The following is a 27,396-nucleotide window of genomic DNA, read 5'->3' on the forward strand; positions in this document are numbered from 1 at the left end:
TTGCTCCATGACAGGAGTGGCCATGAGTAAAGCAGGAGTGTAGACCCTCCCTATCATGCCCTCCAGGTCACTCCATCTCCCGCTCTTTGAGGCCGAGCACACTCTTATGCTTCAGGCATCAGCCCGCAGAGTACACCGTTCTTTTCCATCACAGAATGCAAATGAGGAATATTCTAGAACTTTCTCTTCTTTTTCCATTGCCTTTTAAGCCGTTTTATGGAAATAGGTATCTCCGCTGAACACCTTAATATGCAACTTGAACTTGCTACACCTTTACTCTTTATGTCCCGCTTTCATGAGCTAAAAATGTTAATAAATCCCAGTCAGGATTTTTATAGAGATATTTAGAAGTCAGCTCTTAGGAACAAAATGTAACTTGTTTTAGTTGTTGTACAAGCAAATCATCAGTTTTAGAGGGAGTCATTTGAAACTACAACATGGGAAAACAAACAAACAAATGGAAACCCTTGCTGTCCCAGTTTATAAAGTAACTTTAAAAAGACAAGGATGAATTTCCTTCCCACTTAAAAAACAGTCATTTCTGAAGCGTATATACTTTGAAGATGTTCCTTAAGGACCAGAACCTGACCTTAACATGTTTTCGCCCCAAAATGATTGTTTATTTTTTAAATTCATGTGTCTCAGGTAAGGTAGAACCTCCATAAGCATGAAAATGAACAATTCTCAAGGAAACGTTGTTCAACACATGCTGTGTCCCCACACTGTACCAGGAACTCTGCATTATAAGAAGTGGTCCTCTTTGCCTTGCCATCACCCACTTCTTCCTCTTTTCTGCACCACTGTTTTCGTCCTCTACTTTCTTTCTTTTTTTTTTTTTTTTTTGACTGCATCAAGCAGCATGTGGGATGTTAAGTTCCCCTACCAGGGATTGAACCCGTGCCCTCTGCAGTGGAAGCATGGAGTCTTAACCACTGGGCAGCCAGGGTGGTCCCCATGCTGTACTTTCAATTTTCTCCACGCAGTGATAACCATCTTCTTTAGTGTGGCAGAAGACTTTGGATTTGCTTTACTCTTTATTTTCAAGATGGCTTAGGAACCTGGGTGAACCCATAAAGCAGTTCGTTGACAGGCTGGGTGAAGAGAAGTGAGAGGCCCTGCTTGGACCGTTGTCTGGACGGCAGAGGAGAAAGTTGTGGGGGCTGCGGGGTGGCCAGCCAGTACAGCTATGCGCATGCTCCCTGCCTCCAGGCCACACTCAGGTTCTTCCGAGGTCAGAGGACACCTAATGAGAGAGCCCGACAGCCCTTAACGTCTGTTCCATCTGCCTCATTTCTGAGGTGGAAAAAACTGCACAAGGGATAAAGAAAATATCCGGCTCTCTAGTCATGCTTTTTTGCTACTCATGTTATAGCCTTGCACATTTTTTTAACAAAAGTGTGCGAGTGTGTGTGTGTGTGTTGCATAGGTAGGAACTCAGAAAAGGATGGAAGTTTGTTATGATTAGAACAGCAGAATGCTGTTATTTTCAACTATATTAAAAGCATTTGTCTGAAAGTTAATAAGACTCTCCACAAAAAAAAAAAAAAAAACTCTGAATTCAGTAGATATTGTTTCTCTTCATTGTCACACAGATTTATTATTTTGAAATTCCTTAAGATTTTTCCCAGAGAGTTTCCACAAACAACAAACACATCTTTTACTTGAAAAAAAAAAAAAGAATATATGTGACTTCCTTGGTGATCCAGTGTTAAGACTCTGCACTTCCACTGCAGAAGGTAAGGGTTCGCTCTCTGGCTGCAGAGCTAAGACCCCACATGCCACCTGGTATGACCAATAAATAAATGAGGAAGAAACATGACAGTTTCTGTCACACATACCCTTCCTGGTTTATGTGACCCTCCAGGAACTTGGAACTAGTTGAGCTCACCCTGTGGGCGACAGGCTCAGTTCCTGCAGCCTAAGGCAGACCCCAACTCAGTGATCTGGGATCCAGCACTGAAATATATAGCTTGGGGGTGAGGGGCACTCAGCATTAGCAGTTGAATCTCCCCGTTTGCTGGGACATCCCTAGAGGCATCAGGGCTCCCCTCAGACACAGACGTCCCAATGTCAGTCACTCACCGGAGCCAGCCTCCACCCGTGATATCTAAATATTCCTTGTGACAAACCTGTAACACTTCCTCTCTCCAAACTGCTTCCTTTGCTGAATTTCCTTGACAGGTTCCCCTGGCCCTACCCTCTCACATCTCTAGATGACCTGATCTCTGTCCTCCAAACGTAGAGACATTTGAAAAAAATCCTCTGGTGCCCCTTTGTTAATTTCTCCCACCTCCAGCTTCAGACAGTCACTGATCACTTTTCTGTTTCTATAATTTTGCCTTTTTCACAATGTCATCTAAAGAAAATCATTTGTATGTAGCCTTTGGCTTCCTCCACTTAGAAAAATGTGCTTGAGAGTCATCTATAAAGTTGAGTGGTGGAGCTTCCCTAGTCGCTCAGTGGTAAAGAATCTGCCTGCCAAAGCAGGAGACACAGGTTCGATCCCTGATCCAGGAAGATCTCACGTGCTGCAGAGCAACTAAGCCTCTGTGCCACAACTATTAAACCTGTGCTCTAGAGCCTGGGAGTCACAACTACGGACCCCATGTGCCACAGCTACTGAATCCTGTGAGCCCTAGAGCCGGTGCATGGCAACAAGAGAGGCCACCTCAATGAGAAGTCCCCACTCGCCATACTAGAGAAAAAGCCAGCGCAGCAACAGAGACCCAGCACAGCAATAAATACATTTTAAAAATTATTTTTTAAAAAAGCTGCGTGTGGAAGGAACATTAGCCTGAAACAACTTCACTTAAGCTAGTTTTCAAGGCTTAATAGAGGTGACCTAAAAGAATTAATTTAAAAAAAGGGGGTGAAATAGCAATACCAATTTTTGATTATTCCAAGGAGAAATGCCTAAAAATTGCAAGTGCAAATGATTTTATAGTAGCTATAGATTATAGAGTATGAGTGGGGAGTAGGAAAGTCTGTTCTACTACCTAAAAATCACCTAAATGCAAGATAAAATGCAAGCACATCCATTCCAAATGTGTACCCATAGCTGAACCAAGAAGACATTACATGAAATCTCCAGGGGCCAAGAATGGAAAACACAGAGTGATAAGTAAGTGCTACAGTTGGCGCTGCCCTGGAGGTGTTCCTAAAACAGGAAGATGGAGCGATCTGGGGGTCAGGAAGCAAGACTTTGGGCCTGAGAAAGTTGGAAGGGTATCGGAGTTGAGATTCCCCACAGAGAGTCGAGGCCCTCAAAGCACTTCAGTCAGTAATGGGCTCGCCAGAAAAAAAAAGAAATCTACTTCCAGCAAAGAGAGACTGCAAGGACAGTTGTTTGTGTTGGCCATGGCTCTGACTGGGGATGAAAAAGACTCCCCTGAGAATTCTACATATTTAGGTTTGAGTTTACATAACTCACTTGGTCTTGCAAGCCAGCAGAAAGAACTTGGAGTTCCTAGATGTTGAGAGAGCTCCAGGGCTCCTAGCAGAAGCATAAGAAAATCCATATAAAGAAACATATTCTCAACCCAGACACCTCAGGAGCCCCACAGATTATCAAAGCCAAGCATGCACCCCAAATCCAGAATCATAAAACATGAAAAAGTCATCATGAGTGACGCCCAGTAGTAAAAGCAACAAGACTGGGCTCCTCCACCTCACCCGGAACTTCAGATATTAGAAATTATCATAGAACAAAACTGTATTTAAAATACGCTTCTCTGTCCATGGGGTTCTCCAGACAAGAATACTGGAGTGGGTTGCCATTCCCTTCTCCAGGGGATCCTCTCAATCCAGGGTTCGAACCTGAGTCTCCTGCACTGAAGGCGATTCTTTACCATCTGAGCCACCATGGAAGCCCAAAAAAGTAAAAGATCACATTAAAAACTTTAAAGTTGAAAATGCAAATTTGTCAGAGATTTAAAAAGAATTTATAAGAACAAAACGACTAGGGAAAGCAGCATATTAGATGCCCCTGATTAGAGTTAGTTGAGCTGGAAGATGGCTCTGAAGTCATTACCCAGAATGGAGAACAGAGGGACTAGCCGATTGGAAATATGAAAGAATACGTGAAGACATGGAAATTTTAATAAGATGGCATTACATTGGTGTTATTAATACAAAATGAGGGAAGAGAGAGAATTGAGCTAAGGCAATATTCGAAAAGTAATGGCTGAGATCTTCTTCCAGAATTGATGAAAGACATGCAACCTCAAATTCAGGAGACACTGTGAATACCAAGCAGGCTAAATCAAAAGAACCCCATTCATCACCCCTACAGAACTCTGAGCAGGAAGAAAAGCACTAACAGGCATCAAGAGAAGCCTGTTTAATGGTATCTCCCGAGTTAAGGGAAAATGCTTTAAAGCTAGAATTATATCACCAGGCAACCATTATCCTGTATGAAAACAAAACGGAGAATTTGTCACCAACTTCTTTAGTTATAGTACTTCTGAAGTTTGTATTTCAGATACAAAAAGGTTACCTGGAAAGGAATGTCTAAAAGATGCAAGGAAAGCTGATTAAATAAATGATAAACACAGGTAAACTTTAATAATAATAAACAAAACAGTGTTTAATGTGTGTCCTTGTGTAGAGAGCAGTATTCAACAGTATAACATGAAAGAGGGGACTAATATCATCAATATTCAAGTGTTCCTGTCTTTTGGTGTTGTTGTGCCACTTTGAACTTCAAGTATTTAGAAACTTCAGGATCCCCACACACTTGGAGAACTAAGGGTGGAGGTATATAGTGTGGAAGCTTTTATGCTGCGCTTGATGGTATTAAAAATACTAAGCCAGCTTACCCGAAAGAGAACTCCACTGGCTGTAGACTGGGCAATCGTGTGATGTTCTTGGTCACATATTTATTCTCAGGAGTGCAGTGGCGATTCTGGATGGGAGCATAGCATGACCTCTAGACAGACCAGGGAACTATAGAAATTCATTACTGTGTCACCCAGAAGATCCATCAGAGGGCTTAACTAGGACCCAGGAGGATTGAGTTAAAACCAGGAGAGCAGGTTGCAAGAGCTCTGCCTAAGAAAGAGAAAAGCAAATATTGTGTATTAACACACATATATGGAATCTCGAAAACATGGTTCTGATGAATCCATTTGCAGGGCAGGAATAGAGACACTGACATAGGGAACGGGCTTGTGGTCACAGCGGTGCAAAGGCGGGGAGGGACGGCTTAGAGAGCATGTCCCACCCTCTCCTCCCCCGCCATGACCACGAGTCCATTCGCTATGTCAGCGTCTCTATCTCTGCCCTGCAAATAAGAACCTGCCTCCCAGTACAGGTAGACATAAGAGACGCAGGTTTGACAACCCGCTCCAGGATTCTTGCCTGGAGAATCCCATGGACAGAGGAGCCTGGCGGGCTATGGTCTATAGGATTGCAAAGAGTCGGGCGCAACTGAAGCGACTTAGCACGCACACATATATGCAGCTAGTGGAAAGTTGCTGTATAGCACAGGGAACTCAGCCTGGTGCTCTGTGATAACCTAGAGGGCTGGGATGGGGTGGGAGGTTCAAGAGGGAGGAGACATACGTATAGCTGTGGCTGATTCATGTTGATGTAAGGCAGAAACCAACACAACATTGTAAACCAAGTATCCTCCAGTTATAAATATAATTAAATTTAAATTTTAAATTTAAAAAAAAAAGAGTTCTGACCTGGGTGAGCTAAACTTGGGGAGCTTCCTTTCTGTTGCCTCATTACTGGATTACAGATTTGCTAGAGCTCACCAGGAAGATCGTTTCACTGCCCATTACTCCCAGCCTCATACACAAAACACTGAGAATTTCAAATTTTAGTATATTGAAGTCGACGTTCATTTCCTTACATCATCCTTTGCATCGCTTCTGTATTCTATATGCAAATTTTTTATTTTCTTATAATCCCATTGAGTATTTTTTTAACCTAAATTAACGTGGCTCAAATGAAGAGACCACCTCTTGTGAAGTTATACACAAGACAATCCAACTAGTGTGACTTTAACAAATGCATCAGTCCAGTTCAGTTCAGTCGCTCAGTCATATCTGACTCTCTGCAACCCCATGAACCGCAGCATGCCAGGCCTCCCTGTATATCACTCCCTGTATATAAACTCCCGGAGTTTACCCAAACTCATGTCCATCGAGTTGGTGATGCCATCCAGCCATCTCATCCGCAGTCGTCCCCTTCTCTTCCTGCCCTCAATCCCTCCCAGCATCAGAGTCTTTTCCAATGAGTCAGTTCTTCTCATGAGATGGCCAAAGTACTGGAGTTTCAGCTTCAGCATAAGTCCTTCCAGTGAACACCCAGGACTGATCTCCTTTAGAAAGGACTGGTTGGATCTCCTGCAGTTCAAGGAACTCTCAAGAGTCTTTTCCAACACCACAGTTCAAAAGCGTCAATTCTTCTGTGCTCAGCTTTCTTCACAGTCCAACTCTCACACCCATATATGACCACTGGGAAAACAATAGCCTTGACTAGACGGACCTTTGTTGGCAAAGTAATGTCTCTGCTTTTCAATATGCTATCTAGGTTGATCATAACTTTCCTTCCAAGGAGTAAGCATCTTTTAATTTCATGGCTGTAATCAACATCTTCAGTGATTTTGGAGCCCCCCAAAATGAAGTCTGACACTGTTTCCACTGTTTCCCCATCTATTTCCCATGAAGTGATGGGACCGGATGCCATGATCTTCGTTTTCTGAATGTTGAGCTTTAAGCCAAGTTTTTCACTCTCCTCTTTCACTTTCATCAAGAGGGTTTTTAGTTCCTCTTCACTTTCTGCCATAAGGATGGTGTCATCTACATATCTGAGGTTATTGATATTTCTCCCAGCAATCTTGATTCCAGCTTGTGCTTCTTCCAACCCAGCGTTTCTCATGATGTACTCTGCATAGAAGTTAAATAAGCAGGGTGCCAATATACAGCCTTGACAGACTCCTTTTCCTATTTGGAACCAGTCTGTTGTTCCATGTTCAGTTCTAACTGTTGCTTCCTGACCTGCATACAGATTTCTCAAGAGGCAGGTCAGGTGGCCTGGTATTCCCGTCTCTTTCAATGCATAGAGGAACTTAAAATGTGTGGCGTTAGCACACGGTAAGAATATGTAAAGCAGCTTACAATACTGCTTTTGTGGAGAAAAGTCATCAGGTTTTTGGTTGGCTGAAGAATGGTGATGTACTGCCATCTAGCTGGACTGTGGATGACTGATTATATCTTGTAAAATGAAGTTTTCCTGGGACTTCCCTGGCGGTCCAGTGGTTAAGACTCTGCTTCCAATGCAGGATGCAAGGGTTCAGTCCTCAGTCAGGGAAATAAGATCCCACACGCTGTGTGGCGTGGCCAAAAAAAAGAAGTTTCCTAAAGAATTATCAGCGTGTTACAGGTCTGGGCAGAACTCTAATGTTTGTTGTCTTAGCATAAATTGAAAGTGTATTAGCTGCTCAGTCATGTCTGACTCTGCAGCTCCATGGACTGTAGCCCACCAGGTCCTCTGTCCATGGGACTTCCAAGACAAGAATATTGGAGTGGGCTGCCATGCCCTCCTCCAGGGGAGCTTCCCAATCCAGGCATCAAACCCAGCTCTCTCACATTGCAGGCAGATTCCTTACTGTCTGAGCCACCAGGGAAGCCCCATTAATTGAAAGCAGAGTGAAATATGAAGATGCAGTAAAATTTCTGAAACAAAAGTGGAACCGAGATTTTAAAAACAAGCACCCTTTGTATATGGGGAAGCATTGCTCTAAAATCCAGCTGCACTTCATAGATACTACCAGTCTTAGACCCTTCCCGTAGTCAGTAAGGCTGGACTCCTCTATGCCTTAATTTCCTTGGAACTGGAACTTTAGACTGGACGCAGTTTATTGTATGTGTTAGCCAGCATGTAGATTTGGTGAATGATAAGTCTAATGAAGCTTTCATACGAGCATTGATAAGCATTTTTATTAGGCCTCAAGCTTAGGAGAATTGCAGCCTCTGTGTTTGGATTATGATCAACCTGTTTGGAAACTTAGCAAAACAATTTTGCTGTTCAGCATTTAAAGCATGCTTATCATTTTGATCAATTGACATTTCCCAAAACCATGCAGTATTGGGTTATAAATCTTCTAATCTATTCCCATTCCAGAATCTTATTAATACATGAGAATTTTAGAGAGACTAGGTACTGAAATACCCAGCACGATACTTGTATGTTTTTAATATCACGCAGAGTTAAAATCCCAGGAACTGTCCTCTGTGGTTTATCCCATCAGTCATTTCAGACATTGATAGGAGGGCCTGTATGGCTACTTGCCTGCTCTTTTATGTCTGTATCTGCCATATTTAAAACAGTACACATAAGATTTGTATAACCACAGATTTTGTTGGCCTTTGATCAAATTTTATGTTGATTTTTTAATTTGTTGTTGTTGTCCAGTTGCTAAGTCCTGTCTGACTCAGCGACCCCATGCCAGGAGCATGCCAGGCTCCCCTGTCCTTTACTAAATCCAGGAGTGTGCTCAAATTCATGTCCTTTGAGTCAGTAATGCTGTCTAACCATCTCATCTTCTGTCTGCCCCCTTCTCCTTTTGCCTTCAGTCTTTCCCATCATCAGGGTTTTAATGTCTTTCTATAAATTTCATTTCATGTTGTTATGAAAAACTCTATTTTTAAAATCACAAATCTCTGGTTATAAAGTTCATGTAAAGTCCACATTGTACAGAAGTACATATTTTAATGTCTCCAGACAAAAATGTCTTAAAATTAATTTAATGTTTGCACTTCGGGCTGCAGCTTAAAAGAGAAGGCCTGGAAACAGACTAGGAGTTAAGTCTTAACTAGGAGTTAAGTATTTTTGTTAAGTATTTTTGGCAAAACACTGTTTTTGTCTCATGTGGGACATATGGAATATGCCCATTAGTTAAGCCAGTATTTTTTTAAAGGTAGACATCATCTGTTGTTTTAGCTAAAATAATTCTAAATCAAAAATTCTGAAAATCGTTTAATTTTTTCCAGTATTTATTGGAAATTGTTTGCCTACAATTGTTATTAGAGAGTGTAAATTTTTTTGCTTCTTTCTGTCTTTCTTACAAAAGGAGAAATTTGTTTCTGCTGACAAATTGAGCAGATGTCTAGCATTTTATATTCCTGTTGAGGTATATAACAATATTTGTACACTTGATATTTTGTCCGCTTATGTAATTGGTAAAATGGTGCTATATATGGATGTTAGTTCAATCATGTATATACTCTCTGGGTTGTATGATTATCAGTTCAGTTCAGTTCAGTCGCTCAGTCGTGTCCGACTCTTTGTGACCCCATGAATCGCAGCACGCCAGGCCTCCCTGTCCATCACCAACTCCCGGAGTTCACTCAGACTCACGTCCATGGAGTCAGTGATGCCATCCAGCCATCTCATCCTCAGTCGTCCCCTTCTCCTCCTGCCCCCAATCCCTCCCAGCATCAGAGTCTTTTCCAATGAGTCAACTCTTCGCATGAGGTGGCCAAAGTACTGGAGTTTCAGCTTTAGCATCGTTCCTTCCAATGAACAGCCAGGACTGATCTCCTTTAGAATGGACTGGTTGGATCTCCTTGCAGTCCAAGGGACTCTCAAGAGTCTTCTGCAACACCACGGTTCAAAATCATCAATTCTTCGATGCTCAGCTTTCTTCACAGTCCAACTCTCACATCCATACATGACCACAGGAAAAACCATAGCCTTGACTAGATGGACCTTTGTTGGCAAAGTAATGTCTCTGCTTTTCAATATGCTATCTAGGTTGGTCATAACTTTTCTTCCAAGGAGTAAGTGTCTTTTAGTTTCATGGCTGCAGTCACCATCTGCAGTGATTTTGGAGCCCAAAAAATAAAGTCTGACACTGTTTCCAGTATTTCCGCATCTATTTCCCATGAAGTGATGGGACCAGACGCCATGATCTTCGTTTTCTGAATGTTGAGCATTAAGCCAACTTTTTTACTCTCTTTGACTTTCATCAAGCGGCTTTTTAGTTCCTCTTCACTTTCTGCCATAAGGGTGGTGTCATCTGCATACCTGAGGTTATTGATATTTCTCCCGGCAATCTTGATTCCAGCTTGTGCTTCTTCCAGCCCAGCATTTCTCATGATGTACTCTGCATATAAATTAAGTAAGCAGGGTGACAATGTACAGCCTTGACGTACTCCTTTTCCTATTTGGAACCAGTCTGTTGTTCCATGTCCAGTTCTAACTGTTGCTTCCTGACCCGCATATAGGTTTCTCAAGAGGCAGGTCAGGTGGTCTGGTATTCCCATCTCTTGAAGAATTTTCCACAGTTTATTCTGATCCACACAGTCAAAGGCTTTGGCATAGTCAGTAAAGCAGAAATAGATGTTTTTCTGGAACTCTTTTGCTTTTTCCATGATCCATCGGATGTTGGCAATTTGATCTCTGGTTCCTCTGCCTTTTCTAAAACCAGCTTGAACATCTGGAAGTATAGTTCTTTGGAAAAATAATTTGTTGCAATACAAATTATTAAACTTACTGCTCGACTCTAAACATTGAAATAAATATATTGAAATGCAAAAGTAAAGGAAAGAGTAACTAGTAAACAGATGGAATGTATCACTTCTAAAATAAAAGATGGAAAATGTTGAATTTTAAAACTCAATCCACGCATGTACACCCGTGGTGGATTCAAGTCAATGTATGGCAAAACCAATACAGTATTGTAAAGTAAAATAAAGTAAAAATTAAAATTAAAAAATAAATAAATAAATAAAACTCAATCCAAAGAAGGTAGGGAAAGAGGGAAAAGATAAAAGCGGGACAAAATAGGATGCAAGATTAAAATGGTAGCAGTAATTCCAAATATATCAATAAAGTAATCCTGACATATAAATGAACTAAATTTTCTCCTTAGAAGTCAGGGATTATTTAATTGGATAAACCCAGCTATGAAATGTTTATGAGAGACACCTTAAAATTACAGGTGTGAAATAATAAAAGAGGGTGACAGAAGGTTTACCAGGCAAATACTAAACAAACAAAAAAACTGAGATCATTACATTAGTAAGAAAAAAAGAATGTTAGCTCAGAAAACTTTATTAAAGATAAAGAAGGTCATCATAGATGGATTAAAAACTGATACTACCAGGAAGAGATAACAGTGCTAGAGAGCTAAACTTTTAATTACCTAACTTGACAATATATAAAACAAAATTTGGCTCCCATCACAGTGGGTGACCGGAAACAACCACAGTCATTGTAACATCCTGATAAAGTAAACTTATTGCTTGGGATAAAACTTCCAAATAAGACATCCCAGAAGTATCATGTCTCAGAAAGGGGCTCTGGTCATGGAGAAGGCTGTGATGTGGACAGTGCCTGTGGCGAGCTGGAGTAGAAATGGTCACTGGTTCATTTCTGCTGTGCTGGGTCTTCATTGCCATGCAGGCTTTTCTCTAGTTGCAGCGAGTGGGGGTGGCTCCTAGCTGCGGCCTGGGCTTCTCGTTGCGGTGGTGTCTCATTGGCAGAGCACAGCTCCGGAGCACACGGCTTTCAGCAGTTGTGGCTCCTGGGCTCCATAGTTGCAGCTTTTGGGCTCTAGAGCACAATCTCTGTGGTTGTGGCACACCGGCTTAGCTGCTCCGTGGCGTGTGAGGTCTTCCTGGTCCAGGGATCCAACCCACGTGTCCTGCATTGGCAGGAGGATTCTTTACCACTGAGCCACCACGCAAGCCCAAAAAGTGGTTCCTGAGATACAAGATAGCAAACTCTCCAAATTAAAGTTTTATACGATAATTCAGATGCTTGTGCATAAACTGAATAGCACAAGTAAGCATTTTATTGTTTTATTGACTTTATTAACAAGTTTGGTCTATTTGGGGAAGGGGAAATGTCTTTGTGATTAATTCCCTATATTTAGGTGTATATACATTAAATCTAAATATTTATCATTAATATTATCAATTTATCATACTTAAATATTATTTATGCATTTATATTAAATCTAGGTACTTATCATTCTTCAAAATAGTGAAACCATGCTGCAAGGATGATTCATGGCCTGTTGAAGCTGGAAGGACTACAGATGTAATGTGGTTCATCTCTCTTATAACAGAGTCAGGCCTAAAACTCGTATCTACTCTCAGTCTGGCTCGGTTGTGTTTTATCAAAACTGTATAAAATTGATACCAATATGTTATTCACCATGATTACACATAAACTATGCATTCAATATAAGTGACCTTTTTTCCATGAAGTCTACCTATCTCAAAGTTTGCATTTGATGTTTAGCAACATATTAATGCGGAGAAGGCAGTGGCGCCCCACTCCAGTACTCTTGCCTGGAAAATCCCATGGACGGAGGAGCCTGGTAGGCTGCAGTCCATGGGGCCGCTAAGAGTCGGACACGACTGAGCAACTTCACTTTCACTTTTCACTTTCATGCATTGGAGAAGGAAATGGCAACTCTAGTGTTCTTGCCTGGAGAATCCCAGGGACGGGGAACCTGGTGGGCTGCAGTCTGTGGGGTCACACAGAGTCAGACATGACTGAAGTGACTTAGCAGCAGCAGCAGCAACATATTAATGAAAATTCTTTACTAGCGAAATAGTCTTACTAAGAGGAAAGAATGACTTGGATGGTCCTGGACCCTATTAAAAGAAAGAGGAAAACCACAGAGAATTTTAAGAATGCCTCCTTTTCCTTTAGACAGGTTTCTTTTTGCCAGGTAGAAATTTAAAACCAATACACTGATCAGTTTTTTGAAAATATCCCTGGCAACAGCTAAACACTGAACCCCCATCAGTGAGACCTGTACCTACAAAGATTTAGAGAGAAGGTCTCTTAGACTGGATCTTTGGATACTGTAATATTTTTCTTTGCTCTCCTCCTTTTCTCTTCCTCTTCCCAAACTCGTGACCTCTTTTCCTCTTCCTCACCCCTAATCCATCCTCCCCACATACACACACCATTAATAATTTTAAATCAGCCCTTAAGAGATGCTTGAGGAGGGGAAGGGAGAGAATTTTTGGTCATTGAGGAAAAATGTTTATTGGTTAATTGCAATTTTTGTAGTGTCAGGGCTTTTGAAAGACTACCCACCAGCGGATGCAGCTTTTCTTCACATTCTTTTGGCTGTCTCAGAGCCACTGTACTTAACTGCGTCTTAGTGCACAAACTCTGGAATCTGTGGGTAAAAGCCTTTCGCAATGATCTGAGAGTTTGGGTCCATACAAACCACTTTAGAGTCAACTATTTCTAGATGGATTCGAATCCTTTCAAACTGCTAATTGGGCAAGTTATTACCTTCTCTGACTTCCACTTCGCTCCCCCTGATGTTAAGATGGAAACAGAGTTATCTTGCCAAATAGTTAATATGAGAGTTTGTGAAAAGTGCCTAAGAATGTGCTTGACACATGTTCAACTACTCGTAAGCGGTAGTCACTGTTAGGAAGAGTTTAACTATCACCTTTTAGGTTAACTCTCCAAGCAGGGTTTGATTGCTCTGAGAGGTGAAAAAGAGACTCCAGGAAAAACAAGGCTGGGCTGGACAGTGTGGTCTGCTACTCATTTGAAAGTTGTACCACATGGAAAATTGTACTCTTCTGTTTTTTTGGTAATCTTGAAACACATATTTTCTATGTATTGTTGTTTTAAAGGTCAAACTTGAATTGATTCAGTCCCATATGGTTTAAGCTCATCCCCTTTGTTAACTTGCGCATTAATACTATGCTTGTTAATATTCGAAAGGGCGTTTATTCCAATAATTTTTCATTCAAGGTAAGAAAGTGTAAATTCTTCAAGGAAAAGTAACTTTAGTAACTAGAGAATTTAATAGAAGATTTATTTTAATTCTCTTGGTTATTTTATATTAATTTCCTTGTAAACATATCCAGGTGTGTATGCAGTACATAGACTCTCTGAACAGATTCTGGCTACTATTTGATAAACTGTGTTCTGAAATTTTCCACCTTGGGACCTAATTCTGTATTGAAAACATCAACCCTTGGCTCATAGTAGAAATATGTTAGGTCAATGAGGATACTAAGAGTAAAACCTGGTTTAGAGTAACAGATACTTTAAGAACTACTGTGAAGCCTGCTTCTTTTTACTTTCAAAGGCCAATTTAACTTGTTTTCTTGTCTGGGAATAAATAAGCCCAGAAAAATTAGGTGAGCCTCATGTCTCAATCTTAAAGGAAATCAACCCTGAATATTCATTGGAAGGACTGATGCTGAAGCTGAAACTCCAGTACTTGGGCCACCTGATGCCAAGAGTCGACTCGCTGGAAAAGACCCTCATGCTGGGAAAGATTGAGGGCAGGAGGAGACGCAGCAGACAGAAGATGAGATCGTTGCATGGCATCTCTGACTCAATGGACATAAGTTTGAGCAAACTCCAGGAGATAGTGAAGAACAGGGAAGCCTGGTGTGCTGCAGTCCCTGGGGTCCAAAGAGTCAGACATGACTTAGCAACTAAACAACAGCATGTCTTTCTTGGACTTTCTGTTTGTTCTGATTTCTCCCTTTTTTGCTTGTGTTTTCAGGCTCAGCTATGTGAATCACGCAGAAGATCTGGCCTCCAAGCTCCTCCAGTGTTCCCCAAAGAACAGACTATCAGCTCAGGCTGCCTTGAGCCATGAGTATTTTAGTGACCTACCCCCACGGCTATGGGAGCTGACTGATAGTGAGTATGACAAGTTTGAAACATCTAATCAAAGCCGGGGCATGATTTTAGCATCCATGTGTAACATACATGTAGAGGGGTTCACATTTGTGCTTCTGTAATATTATGTGTATTTATGTTAATATATGCATTATGCATATGTGTGTGTGTGTGTGTATACAAAGAGAGAGTGATGGAATGGGGGAAGGGAGGTAGTGTGCATATATATTTCGTAGAATCCTGCCATTCAATTGTGAGCTTACCAGACACAGGAGGAAAATGGATTGCTATTTTGCTATCTCTGCTCTGCAGTCAGCAGCTGCATGTCTTTGTATTTGATTATGTGTGTGTCCAAAAAAATGATCTGAGCAGTCATAAAGGAGAAGGAAAATATGATTTACATATTTAGTACTTTATGCGTACAGTACTTTTTAACTGGCTGCAGAACACGGAGTAGAAATGATTCATTTCTGTTTGATTCTCAGAGACTGTCTTGGTTGTAACAATAACCTTAAAAAGGGCTGCTATATAGTGAGCTGACGAACAGAGTTGGCAATTGGCTGATGCACTGAATTGACATGAAAGAACTGAAGACATGTAATTCATTTTAACTACAAATGCTCTTGGTATTCATACAGAGTTCTTCTCTGGGTCTTTTAAAACAAAACACATTCCTGGGTGGGTTTTTGTTTTGTTTTTACAAGTGTTCATATTTACACAGCCTTTTCCAATTACATTTTAAATATTTGGGGGAGGATTTATGACTGGGAGGATCTCATCTTTCTTCCAAAGTGTGAAACAAAATTCTTGTGAAATTTTGCAAAATGCTGTTGTAGTAAGAACACTTTTGTTCAGTGGTGATACATTCTTTCCAACTGCCAGTGAGAGATATTTCTTCTCATACGCTTTTCTTACTGCCTTAAAAATTCATATACTGCATATATGGATGGATATTTATAATATCATTATTAATCCTTGAATATACATCACTTACCATGGACATGGGCTTCCCAGGTTGCACTGGTGGTTAAGAACCTGCCTGCCAGTGCAGAAGATGGAAGAGATGCAGGTTCGATGATCCCTGGGTTGGGAAGATCCCCTGGAGGAGGGCATGGCAACCCACTCCAGTATTCTTGCCTGGAGAATCCCATGGACAGAGGAGCCTGGTGGGCTATGGTCCATAGAGTCACAAAGAGTCAGACATGCCTGAAGCAACTTAGCACGCACACACGCACCATATATAAAAGTTATGTCTTTATTCTCTTAGACTTTAGACTTCCCCCAGTGATAGCACTGGAATCTCCTTGACAACAGTAACCTTTTATTTGGCAACCGAATCCCAAGTAACAACTGGAGGGTGTTCCTACCCTAAATCTTTTCTGATATCTCACCTTTAATTCTAACTACTATTTTTTTTTAACTCTAAAGTGACTCTAGCTGTATTAACCCACTACTACCCTGTACTGGAAATCTTCTTCAGTAGTTTATATATTCCAAGTCCATACTATCTGATACTTCATACTTATTTTCCAGTAGTCTACCCCATTGATCATTACTACTGCTGTCCCCATAAAAAAAAAATTAAAGATGAAATCCCTGTAGAAAAATAATCAATTGGTGACTCATCTTCCCATACTGAAAAAAAACTAATGAGTTGATGGCTCATCGAATTCGAACACATGGTTTGTTTTCCCCTTTAGAGTAACTAGTAACTTGATAGCACTCCTCCTTGGTGACATCTCAATCCCATCTGACTCGATGATTGAGTTTAAGCCAGGATTTTGATGGTCTATGAATTCTGAATTCTGTAGTAGTACTTTTTTGTTAATATGGACTTATTACCCACTTGCCACTTAGTTTATCAGCCGGTGGTTAAATCCAGTTTCTATCAGTAAGTAAATGCCTCCACATTATCACTCGGCAGCAGGCTGCCGACGGAGACAGCCTTGTCCCTGTCATTAACAAGCACAATGTATGCAGAACACCAGAGGGGAATTAAAACCACAAAAAATACCTCAGGGTGGTATTTTTAATATGAGAATTTAATTTGTAATTTCACAGATTAAGAATTTTGGCTGCATTAATCCCTTTATCAGCTCACAGCAGGCTATTTGCAGAAGCATAACCATAAGGCGATATTCATTGGCAGAAACACGCCTTTGCATAACGTTAAACATCAGGGGCAGTGAAACCTTTTGAAGGGGGGAGAATAAAGATGAAAAATCATTATATTTTTCAAGCAAGATTCTGCTAAATGCCTCCGGTAACAATTTTGAGTTACAGAAATGCTATTTCTGTGTCTAGTAGATAATCATTATGAAGCATAAATCCAGTCGCAAGAAAGGACAATCCCAGTCTTAAATACCACAGTCATTTCCATCTCGAACAACGTGGTCGTCCTTGTAAACATGTTTACTAAACAAAGAATTTCTAGGCTCTGGAGACTTTGGGAACTAGTTTCTTTTTAGGTGAAATGACTGGTTTTGGTGACTGTTATCTAGGTTAATATTCCGCAGACTGTATTTAGAAGTTCTTGATATTCTTAAAATTAAGTTTTATGTTAATGTGGAGTCTTGTAAAAGTTCACCACCTGGCAAATGGCAGCAGCAGCAGCAGTGCCAGTATCCTCATATTTTCATAGCCTCATACCCTCCTTTTCAAGGAGATTTGGAAAGAGGGCCATCTGAAAAGAAGAACTGCAGAACCAATAAATGGATGGTCTTAGCAACCAAGTCATGGTTTAGACTGATCAGTTTTAGGAACCTTCACTTTAATACATAATCTGCTCAGGCTGCAATAACAACATAACATAGACTGGGGCTTAAACAATAAATATTTATTTCTCACATTTATGAAGGCTAGAAGTTCAAGATCAAGGTGTTTACAAAATCAAGGTCCCCAATGAGACAGCTGCCTCCCTTATCACATGACAGAGAGAGAAAAACCAGGACATCTCTCTCTCTTCCTTTTCTTATAAGCCACTAATCTCATGCTAAGGGCCACACTCTCATGATTGCATCTAACCCTAATTTCTACCCAAAGACCTCATCTCTAAAAGCTTATCATATTGGGACTCCAGGATTTGAATTTTGGAGGGATACAATTAAGTCCACAGCATCACATTCTTAAAGATAGGTCATGCCTTTTTTTTTTTTAAAGAAAAGAATGTCCACAAAGAGAAAACACTTATGCAAGCAGAAAGCAAACCCAGGTGAAGAGAAGAAGATTGTAACAAAAGTAAATTCAAAGTGGTCTCCAACCTTCTTGGCCTACTTTTAATGTAGCAGACCTTTCGGGATGAGAATCAAATGTTATTAGAACCTTGGTTACACAGAGCCCTGCAGTCATTCCATGAATTCTTATAAAAATGAAGTTATATGCTGATGCCAGACTGTTACTTGCTTTGGAAGACTGTATAACAATATAATATCTTTATTGTGCTAGTCCTTAAAACCTCACCAGTTTACATAATACCAAAATTTAGAAGTAATATATTAGTGTGCCACTGAAGAAGGAATTATAAATTCATCAAGCAAGAATTATGGTACAGTTACCTGGGGATCTGACGGTTAAAGCTGGCTAATTCTAGTGGCACCCTGTCATTCTCCCTCTATCCCAAAACCCCAACAGCCTCGCCCCACTTCTTCACAAAGATTTAATTGCAGGGAAGTAAATCGAGGGCTGGTTTAGAAGAAATTCATTACTTTCCCCAAATACACCACAGGGCATTCTCCTGTGTATACTATCAAGTTACATAAATTATTGAAGCTGAACTACCCTTGTCAAAGTAAATGAACAAAATACACTTCATAGCGCAGAGTCCTTGATTTTATTACATTCATTTGCTAATTCACAAAGCTCAGATCTACAGTAAAAGAAGGCCAACAAATTGGTGCAGTATGAGGAGCACTGAATCAGACCGCCTGGACTCCAGCTTTATAGCTTCAGCTCCACTATTAACTAGCCAGGCAACTTTGGACAAGCGCCTTAGTCTCTGTGGGTTTCCGGCTTCCCGTTCAGAGACACAGTGATCCCTGAGGACCTTTCCAGCTCTTCTGTTGGTAGGGTTTCTGACCTGTTCCTACATGTGTCCTATATATTATCCTAAAACAACATCAGGCCATGAATGGATCTCCATGCCATCTTTTTAAAAATAAAACTCACCCTGCTCAAATATATTCGCTGCTCCAGTTCCTAGACTTCCATTTTCTCTTAAATGCTATTGCTCCAAACTTTCACACCCAAGATGCCACAGCTGCCGGTTTCAGGCTCTATCCATGGATCTTTGGCCCTCATCTTGACCCATCAGCGTAATTCACAATTGACCACCATCTCCTCCTGGTAATATTTCCTTCACTTGGTTTCCAGGACAGGACGTTTTCCTTTCACTCCGCTAAACATTTCTTTTCATACTCCTTTGCAGATTTTTCATCTGCCAGACCTCTCACTCTTGGAATGCCCTGGGGCTTAATCCTCAGATCTTCCTATCTGCATACACTCCCAAGAGCCCAGATGATCTCACTTAATCTCATGATTTAGATATCATCTGTGTATACTGACAGCTTCCAAATTTCAATCTCCAGGCCCATCTTCCTTGATTTCAGACTTGCATATCGAGCTCCTACTTAACATCTCCATTTGGGTGTCTAGTAGGCATCTCCAGCTTCATATTACCAAAACTGAACTCCTTTTCTTTTCCCCCAGACTCGCTCATTTTGTAGTCTTTACTTTGTTCATAAATGGCAATGTCATTCTTCCAGTTGTTGGAAGTTACCCTTGATTCTTCTTTTGGTACACCCAAACCAAGTTCTTCCATAGACCCCGTTAGCATACCTTCAAAGTAGATCAGTAGACCATCCTAACTTCTCCCCTGCCATCACCCACCCCATGCCACCTACCATCATCTTTCACCTGCATTTTTATAGTAGTGAAGTCGTTCAGTCGTGTCTGACTCTTTGCAACCCCATGGACTGTAGCCTACCAAGCTCCTCTGTCCATGGGATTTTCCAGGCAATAGTACTGGAGTGGATTGCCATTTCCTTGCCTGCTTCTCCTTAGAAAGGCTTTGATGTTTGCTTTTTCTTCAGTTCATCCTTGATCTTCCTCTAGATTTTTCTATGACTTGCCCTCTCACCTTGTTTGGGTCTCTGCTCAAAGGTACCTTTCCTGGGAAGCTTTCACTGACCTGCTTCCACTCCAGCACTTCCTGTTTCTTGTCCCTGCTTTCTATTTCTTCATAACACTTAGAACTAGTTGATTTATTTGTCTGAGTATTTATCATCAGTTCAGTTCAGATCAGTCGCTCAGTCATGTCCGACTCCTTGTGACCCCCATGGATTGTAGCACGCCAGGCCTCCCTATCCATTGCCAACTCCCGAACTTTACTCAAATTCACGTCCATTGAGTCAATGATGCCATCCAACCATTTCAGCCTCTGTTGTCCCCTTCTCCTCCTGCCTTCAATCTTTACCAGCACCAGGGTCTTTTCAATGAATCAACTCTTCACATCAGGTGGCCACAGTATTGGAGTTTCAGCTTCAAATGAGTCCTTCCAGTGAACACCCAGGACTGATCTCCTTTAGGATGGACTGGTTGGATCTCCTGCAGTCCAAGGAACTCTCAAGAGTCTTCTCCAACACCATAGTTCAAAAACATCAATTCTTCGGCACTCAGCTTTCTTTATAGTCCAACTCTCATATCCATACATGACTACTGGAAAAACCATAGCTTTGACTAGATGGACCTTTGTTGGCAAAGTAGTATCTCTGCTTTTCAATATGCTGTCTAGGTTGGTCATAACTTTTTTTCCCAGGAGCAAGTGTCTTTTAATTTCATGGCTGCAGTCACCATCTGCAGTGATTTTGGAGCCCAGGAAAGTAAAGTCTGCCACTGTTTCCACTGTTTTCCCATCTATTTCCCATGAAGTAATGGGACCAGATATCATGATCTTAGTTTTCTGAATGTTGAATTTTAAGCCAACTTTTTCACTCTCCTCTTTCACCTTCGTCAAGAGGTTCTTTAATTCTTCTTCACTTTCTGCCATAAGGGTAGTATCATCTGCATGAGGTTATTGATATTTCTCCCTGGAATCAATCTTGATTCCAGCTTGTGCTTCATCCAGCCCAGCATTTCTCATGATACATATAAGTTAAATAAGGAGGGTGACAATATACAGCCTTGACATACTCCTTTCCCGATTTGGAACCAGTCTGTTGTTCCATGTCCAGTTCTAAGTGTTGCTTCCTAACCTGCATACAGATTTCTCAAGAGGCAGGTCAGGTGGTCTGGTATTCCTATCTCTTTAAGAATTTTCCAGAGTTTGTTGTTGGTCCATACAATCAAAGACTTTGGCATAGTCAATAAGGCAGAAGTAGATATTTTTCTGGAACTCTCTTTCTTTTTCAATGATTTAGCGAATGTTGGCAATTTGATCTCTGGTTCCTCTGCCTTTTCTAAATCCAACTTGAACATCTGGAAGTTCACAGTTCACATACTGTTGAAGCCTGGCTTGGAGAATTTTGAGCATTACTTTACTAGTGTACTAGTGAGATGAGTGCAATTGTGCAGTAGTTTGAGCATTCTTTGGCATGGCCTTTCTTTGAGATTGGAATGAAAACTGACCTTTTCCAGTACTGTGGCCACTGCTGAGTTTTCCAAATTTGCTGGCATATTGAGTGCAGCACTTTCACAGCATCATCTTTCAGGATTTGAAATCGCTCAAGTGGAATTCCATCACCTCCACTAGCTTTGTTCATAGTGATGCTTCCTAAGGCCCATTTATCATCTTTTTCCCCTAAATGAAGTCTACAAACACAGAGTTTCTTTTCCTTCTGATTTATACACTACAGGATTCTGAAAGCCTAAAACAGTATGGGGCTCAATAGATGCTTCTCCAAACAATGAATGGAAGAACGGCCGAAAGAAAGGGCAACATATTTCACTTCCAAGTTCAAGCTAATTGTTCTAGATCAGAGAAATATGAGAGATGAACTGAGTTGCGCTTTGGAGGGGAAGTCAGACTGTCCTGTCATACGTGTGTGTAAATCTGTGTGTTTGTGTGTGGCTGTGACAGCTTGACAGTTTCAAAGACCAATGTATACATTTTGTTTCATGTACTGGACGTCCAGCATTGCATTTCTACCTGACTTTTTGAAAGAGAAGATTGTAAATATATAAATGGAAACTTTTTATTCTGTCCACAGTGTCTTCTATTTTTACCGTCCCAAATGTAAGATTGCAACCGGAAGCCGGAGAAAGCATGAGGACCTTTGGGAAAAACAATAGTTATGGCAAAAGTCTATCAAATAGCAAGCACTGATGTGCACAGCATTCTCAAGAGAGCACAGGTAGGATGATCAACTCTACTTGGAAAATAATTGTGAAAAGACAGCAAGTCGATCTTTCAAATGAAATATTTCAGATTTATTTTTTTCTATCTAGTGACTCTTATGTTCGTTATGGCCTTCATTACAAGTTGGAGTCATTTCCATATTTTTAGACACCTTCTGGATTCTGACTAAAATGGTATTTTATTTATATAGGCATAGGCAAACCATTTTAGTCATAAGCAAATCATTTCCCTACTCACACATTCTTCAGTGAGGTTAGAAATGGTTAATCTTGGAGGATATCTAAGTCACAGACTTACGTGTGTGGCCCATGCAATTTTTTTTTTCCCCTTGGTTGCTCTCATTTTAAAATTGGGTAATTCTGTGCAATGTCTAGATTTCTGGCTTTTCTTGAAAAATCAGCAACTCTAGCAATATTGCACTCACATTCCTGCCAGAAGTTTGTGTGTATAGCTGAACTGTCTACCTCCTTTGAAAAGGACATGGGCTCCCTAGGTTTGCTTAGTGGCCATTTGGGTCACTTCACTCCCTTCCGATTCCTGCGTGGCCCCTGGTACAATCCTTATCATGGTGAACCTTTTCTTTTCCTGCTTTCTGACTTTGACCTTTGCTATTCTGCAGATGGAAAGTAGAACCTAAACGAGACAATCTCTAGGCATCAGACTGTCCCAGTGGTTATCACATAGGAATTACAGAAACAAGCATAGGCAACCTCTGAAAAGGCTGTGTCTTTATTGCCCGTTGGGAATGTCTGGGTTATTCCAAGGTTTATGCTGATATATACCTTTTTGATTAATGCAACATAATTCTGAAATGAATAGAGAATCAGCTTTTGTGTGGGGAAAGCTTTTTGTTTGCTGGCCCGTATGTTACTTGCTCATGTCACTGCTCAGTCACTAAATGTTCCAGTGAATCCAAAGATACAGACAGTTTTGCAGGAGCTCCTCTTTCTTCCTCTCACTCTTAATTTGGAATATATTAACAGGCTGAACTATCAGAACATTAATTGCCCACATTGTCTACTGGGTGACTAGACTATACCAATGAACTCAGGTTTTGAGGACTCTCAATGAATGTGGGGGTCAGTTTTGGCCTCTCAGGAGTTCGGTGGTGATTTATGAATGACTGGAGAGTAGATTCCCAGATTGATAAAAGATGGTGTATAAATGCCAGTCAGGAAGTATTACTAGTAGACTTGCCATTTCATTCATAAGAGTAAGATTCTTCCTTCTTCTGGTTATTTCTCTATATTGGATAAAAAGCTACCAAGAAGCATAGCTTTATTTGCCCAGCAGCATTTACAGTCTCTCTTCAATTGGTCAGACAAAGTGTGGGGCTGCATTTTTTGACCAGTTATCCGCTGGTTCTGAGAATGATTTAAATTCATGAGGGTTACAGCAGATGCTTTTTAAAGTATTTAACCTGCATTACCATAATGAGAGCCCCTGGCTTTATAAACCCCTTAATTCAGTAGGGCAAAACAAAAAGTGAACTTCATTTGTGCTATTGCCTTGTACACACACACACACACACACACACACACACACACACAGAAACACACACTCTCAAGCCTGAATTTCCATCTCAAGGCTGTATCCTTTCTGTGCCCTTTGGAGGTCTCTCTGAGCTGAGCCTGGCCAGTCAAAACTGCTAGAACGTGCTTTAGGTCAGCTTTTCCATATAAATTAAATCAGGCTCACTGGACAGAAGTGTTCTCCATAAGGTCTCAAAAATTGCTAAGCAAAAAAGGATTTTGAAGAGCTGTTCAGAACTAGTCATCGGTATTCAAAAGCCATTACAAAGATGATTTTTCTTTGTAGTATGTTTTTTTAACTAGATTCCAGAATATATCTAGAATCTCTTCTAGAATTATCTAATAATACTACAAATATGTTCTCTGTGAATTTTGTCTTTTTCACATCAACTTTTAAAGCTTTAATATTATTATCGTCTTTGTTGTTTTCTTTGAAATCCAAATGCCTCAGTTTGATTCAACATTATATTGAGGAAACATCTAATTTTTTTTTTCTCAGAAAAGCCGCATGGAAGTTGGATTTTAAGAGTTTTCTCAGCAAAAAGAAAAAAAAAAAAGAAAAGAAATCACTTTAATTTTTTGCCTTTGTAGGGTTTTACATTAATCAAATGGGTTTATCTTAGAGATTAAATAACATAGCCTCTATATTGGCCTGAGACATCCTGCATAGAGGAGCTGATTCTGATGAATAGCTGAATATCAATGTCTATATTGCAGACATTATAGAGTAAAAAGTCTACATAAATAAGGATATTTGTAAGGAAAATATATATTTTCCTAGATTTTGATGTTGATGAACTAATTGTTTAGAGAAAGCTGTGGCATCTTAAAGTTTCCTGAAATGTCCCAATTCTTTATAAACCTTAGAGAGATTGGGAAAAAGAGGAAGAGGGAAGAGATTGAGGGCTCACAGAGGCTCAGGCTGTAATCTAGCATTTTAACTACCTTTCTTTGGGGAGTTAGACAGAGGTAAATATGGAAAAGGCGATGTATCACTTCTGATTTTGAAGTGATGGACAGTAGGAGTTCAAGCCTTAGTTTTCCTCCTATACCACAGTGCCCAACTATTTCTAAACTTGCATACTAAGGTCACTTCAGTCATTTAGTTAATAATTCTGGATTTGCATAAACTGGCCTTATTGGAAAAGCTAATGAGGAGCATTTTTCTTTGCAGTGGAAAGCAATTTTGGCTTCAGAGTCTTGTAACCAAATGAAATGAAAAGAAAACCACATGCCCCAAAGTTTAAAAATGGGATAGGAGGCAATGGATGCTCAAAATCCTGTGCTTCCTACAGTTTGTTATCCTCTAAAGATGTGCATAGACCACAGATTGCATAGGTTGTCCCCATCTTTTTATCTGCATGGAAGGACAGGATTTTCTTAAAGTCTGAGAGCGCCTTAAATGTGCATAGACATGTTCCCCAAGGGAAAAACTAGAAACTATATTGAATATCACACCCATTAGTATCACTTATATTTGTGCACAGCAATACCAAATACACCCCATGCTGAGCTCAATTTTCCAGTCATTCTAAATTGAGACAGGACGTACTTAGTCACTCTGTCTGTTCTTCCTTTGCCGAATACGAGGGATAAGAATGGTCTCTGATCTTTTAGACAGACGTTTTATAATTTTCCTGAAGTAGTCTATGCTCATTATGGAACATCTCTTTTCAATGAATCCACTGGTCTTCAAACCCTATTAAATTCATAAAAAATATACAAATGTCTGTCTGGTGCATGAAAAAGCTGTATTTGGTTCAGGTGCAAGAATTAACTGCACACAGATTTTGGTGATGCTCTCCTCGCTTCTAGGATATATCTTTGCTAATCAGCGTGATGTAAGTATGAAATGAAAATGGAAGAAAAAATGTAATAGACTTTTTCTGTTTGATTCAGTCATCAAGCAATAATTTCCTAAAGTAGGCTGCCAGGTAAACAGTAGGATGCAGAAATTGCTCAAAAATTTTGGCTAAATAAGACAAGGAATTTTTTTTTTTTTTTAACCAAACTCCAGACAAAATGTAATGCGTTGGTGCTTAAGACTCTTTGGCATCGCTGTCTGAACATCCAGCTGATTTGTTTGCTTGTTTATTTACTTTAGGCTGCACTGGGTCTTCCTTGCTGCTTGGGGACTTCCCGTAGTCTCGGTGGTCGGGAGCTGCTCTTCACTGTGGTGCACGGCTGTCGCTGTGGGGGCTCCTCTTGTTGCAGAACATGGGCTGTGGGTGCTCAGGGTGCACCGGCTCCATAGTTGAGGCACACAGGCTTCGTTGCCCCGTGGCGTGTGTGATCTTCCCAGATCAGTGGCCCCTGCATTAGCAGGGGGATCCTTATCCGCTGGTGCTACCAGGGATGTCTTCCCTAGTGAGTTTTTAAAAATCTAGGTTCCTGGGGTATGTGAATCTTCATTTTAGAACCCCAAAGAATGTTGATGCAGGTAGCCTTTGAACCACATCTTATGACCTCTTCAGTAAATATTTAAGAATTATACATTGATAAAGTAAAGTAATTAACTTATTTGGGTCAGGACTGGATAAAGACAAAATGGGAAAACCTATCCCTTCCTTTCCCTTCTTTTTTTTTAAAGGAAGATTAGTAAGTTGTGCTTTATTAATAAAAGTTGTGCTGTCCAACAGGGTAACCACTAGGCACCTATCTATCTAAAGTTTATTTTTAATTAATTAAAATAAAACTAAATTACAACTCTGTACCCCCCAAAGCAGTACCACATTTCAAGTGCCCATTACCCACCCACGACCAGGGGCCACCGTATTGGACAGGGCAGAGAGAGGACCTTTTCAGCATCACAGAAGGTTCTGCTGCCCAGCACTGGTGAAGGGCATGCCTCCTGCCTGCTTTTGCAAAGAGGAATCAGGGAAATTAAACTGAATTCACTCAGTAAAATTATATTTCCATTCTAGAACATAATGACTTCAGAGGAGCTCAGAATGTTTGAAAAAGAGAAATACTCAAGTGAGGCAGAAGTTGGGTGACATAGAGAGGGACGGAGATGAATGATGGGGTGACACGTTCCGTGTCAGGGACAGGAGCCCCCGAGAAGAAGCATGGGTGAGGATCCTCTGAGGGAAGGAAGCATGGTGAGGTTTCCTCGGTTGACTGTGGTCTCGGTGGAGATTGTGTGGGAAAGTAAGGAAGAACAGGGGGACAGTCTGAGAAGCTGCACGGGCAGACCTCACAAGAGATGGAATGTCTGTCAGGATCTGACAGGAGCTGTGGTTTGTCTGCCATCAAACTCAACCACCCTCTCGACGCTGGTACCCGCTCCTGGAGAAACGGCCCCCTCGCTCTCCGCCAGCCTGTGACCTCTTGTGTCTCTGCATTGACTAACGGTTCTTTAATCTCCTCTGCACCTCATGGCTTCTGCTGACCCATCTGCTTCTTCATACACCTCGCTTCTCCTTGTCTCTCTGTGGCTGGGGTAGCCTGCTGCCGAACTCTCCTTCGGATTCAAACCCTCCTCCAGAGCCGCTCTGCTGGGTGTCACCGTCATCACGGAGGGAGAGCATGGCTGTTGAGTGGGTCCGGTCAGCTGATGGGTGGCCAGCCATTCCTGAAACAGCCCCTCAGAGGAGGACTCTGGGCTTGGCAGCCTCTGAACCTTTTAGGAAAGGTATAGCCAGAAGGCGCTTGGCCTGGTCTGTACTCTATCAAGGGTAAAATCAGACAAGTTTGAGCAAACTCCAGGAGAGAGTGAAGGACAGGGAAGCCTGGCGTGCTGCAGTCCACGGGGTCACAAAGAGTCGGATGTGACTTAGTGAATGATAACAAAATAGAGGGAAACTCCAGTTTTAATGGAGTAAAAATGCCCTCAATGTGTGATTTATTAATCAATTGATTGACTGATTTGGCTGCATG

General features: G+C 41.0%; 1 protein-coding gene across 1 annotated transcript in view; it reads left to right on the forward strand.

Moving 5' to 3' along the window:
• The window catches only part of CDK14 (cyclin dependent kinase 14), a 666,485-nt gene that overhangs the window by 547,762 nt on the left and 91,327 nt on the right, over positions 1 to 27,396 (forward strand). The window contains exons 13-14 of the mRNA XM_068972760.1: positions 14,516 to 14,655; positions 21,837 to 21,980. Of these exons, the coding sequence (XP_068828861.1) occupies positions 14,516 to 14,655; positions 21,837 to 21,952 (256 nt within the window). The 3' untranslated portion in view covers positions 21,953 to 21,980. The remainder of the gene's footprint in view (positions 1 to 14,515; positions 14,656 to 21,836; positions 21,981 to 27,396) is intronic.

This window comes from Capricornis sumatraensis, chromosome 5, assembly GCF_032405125.1.
Source record: "Capricornis sumatraensis isolate serow.1 chromosome 5, serow.2, whole genome shotgun sequence".
Lineage (NCBI taxonomy): Eukaryota > Metazoa > Chordata > Mammalia > Artiodactyla > Bovidae > Capricornis > Capricornis sumatraensis.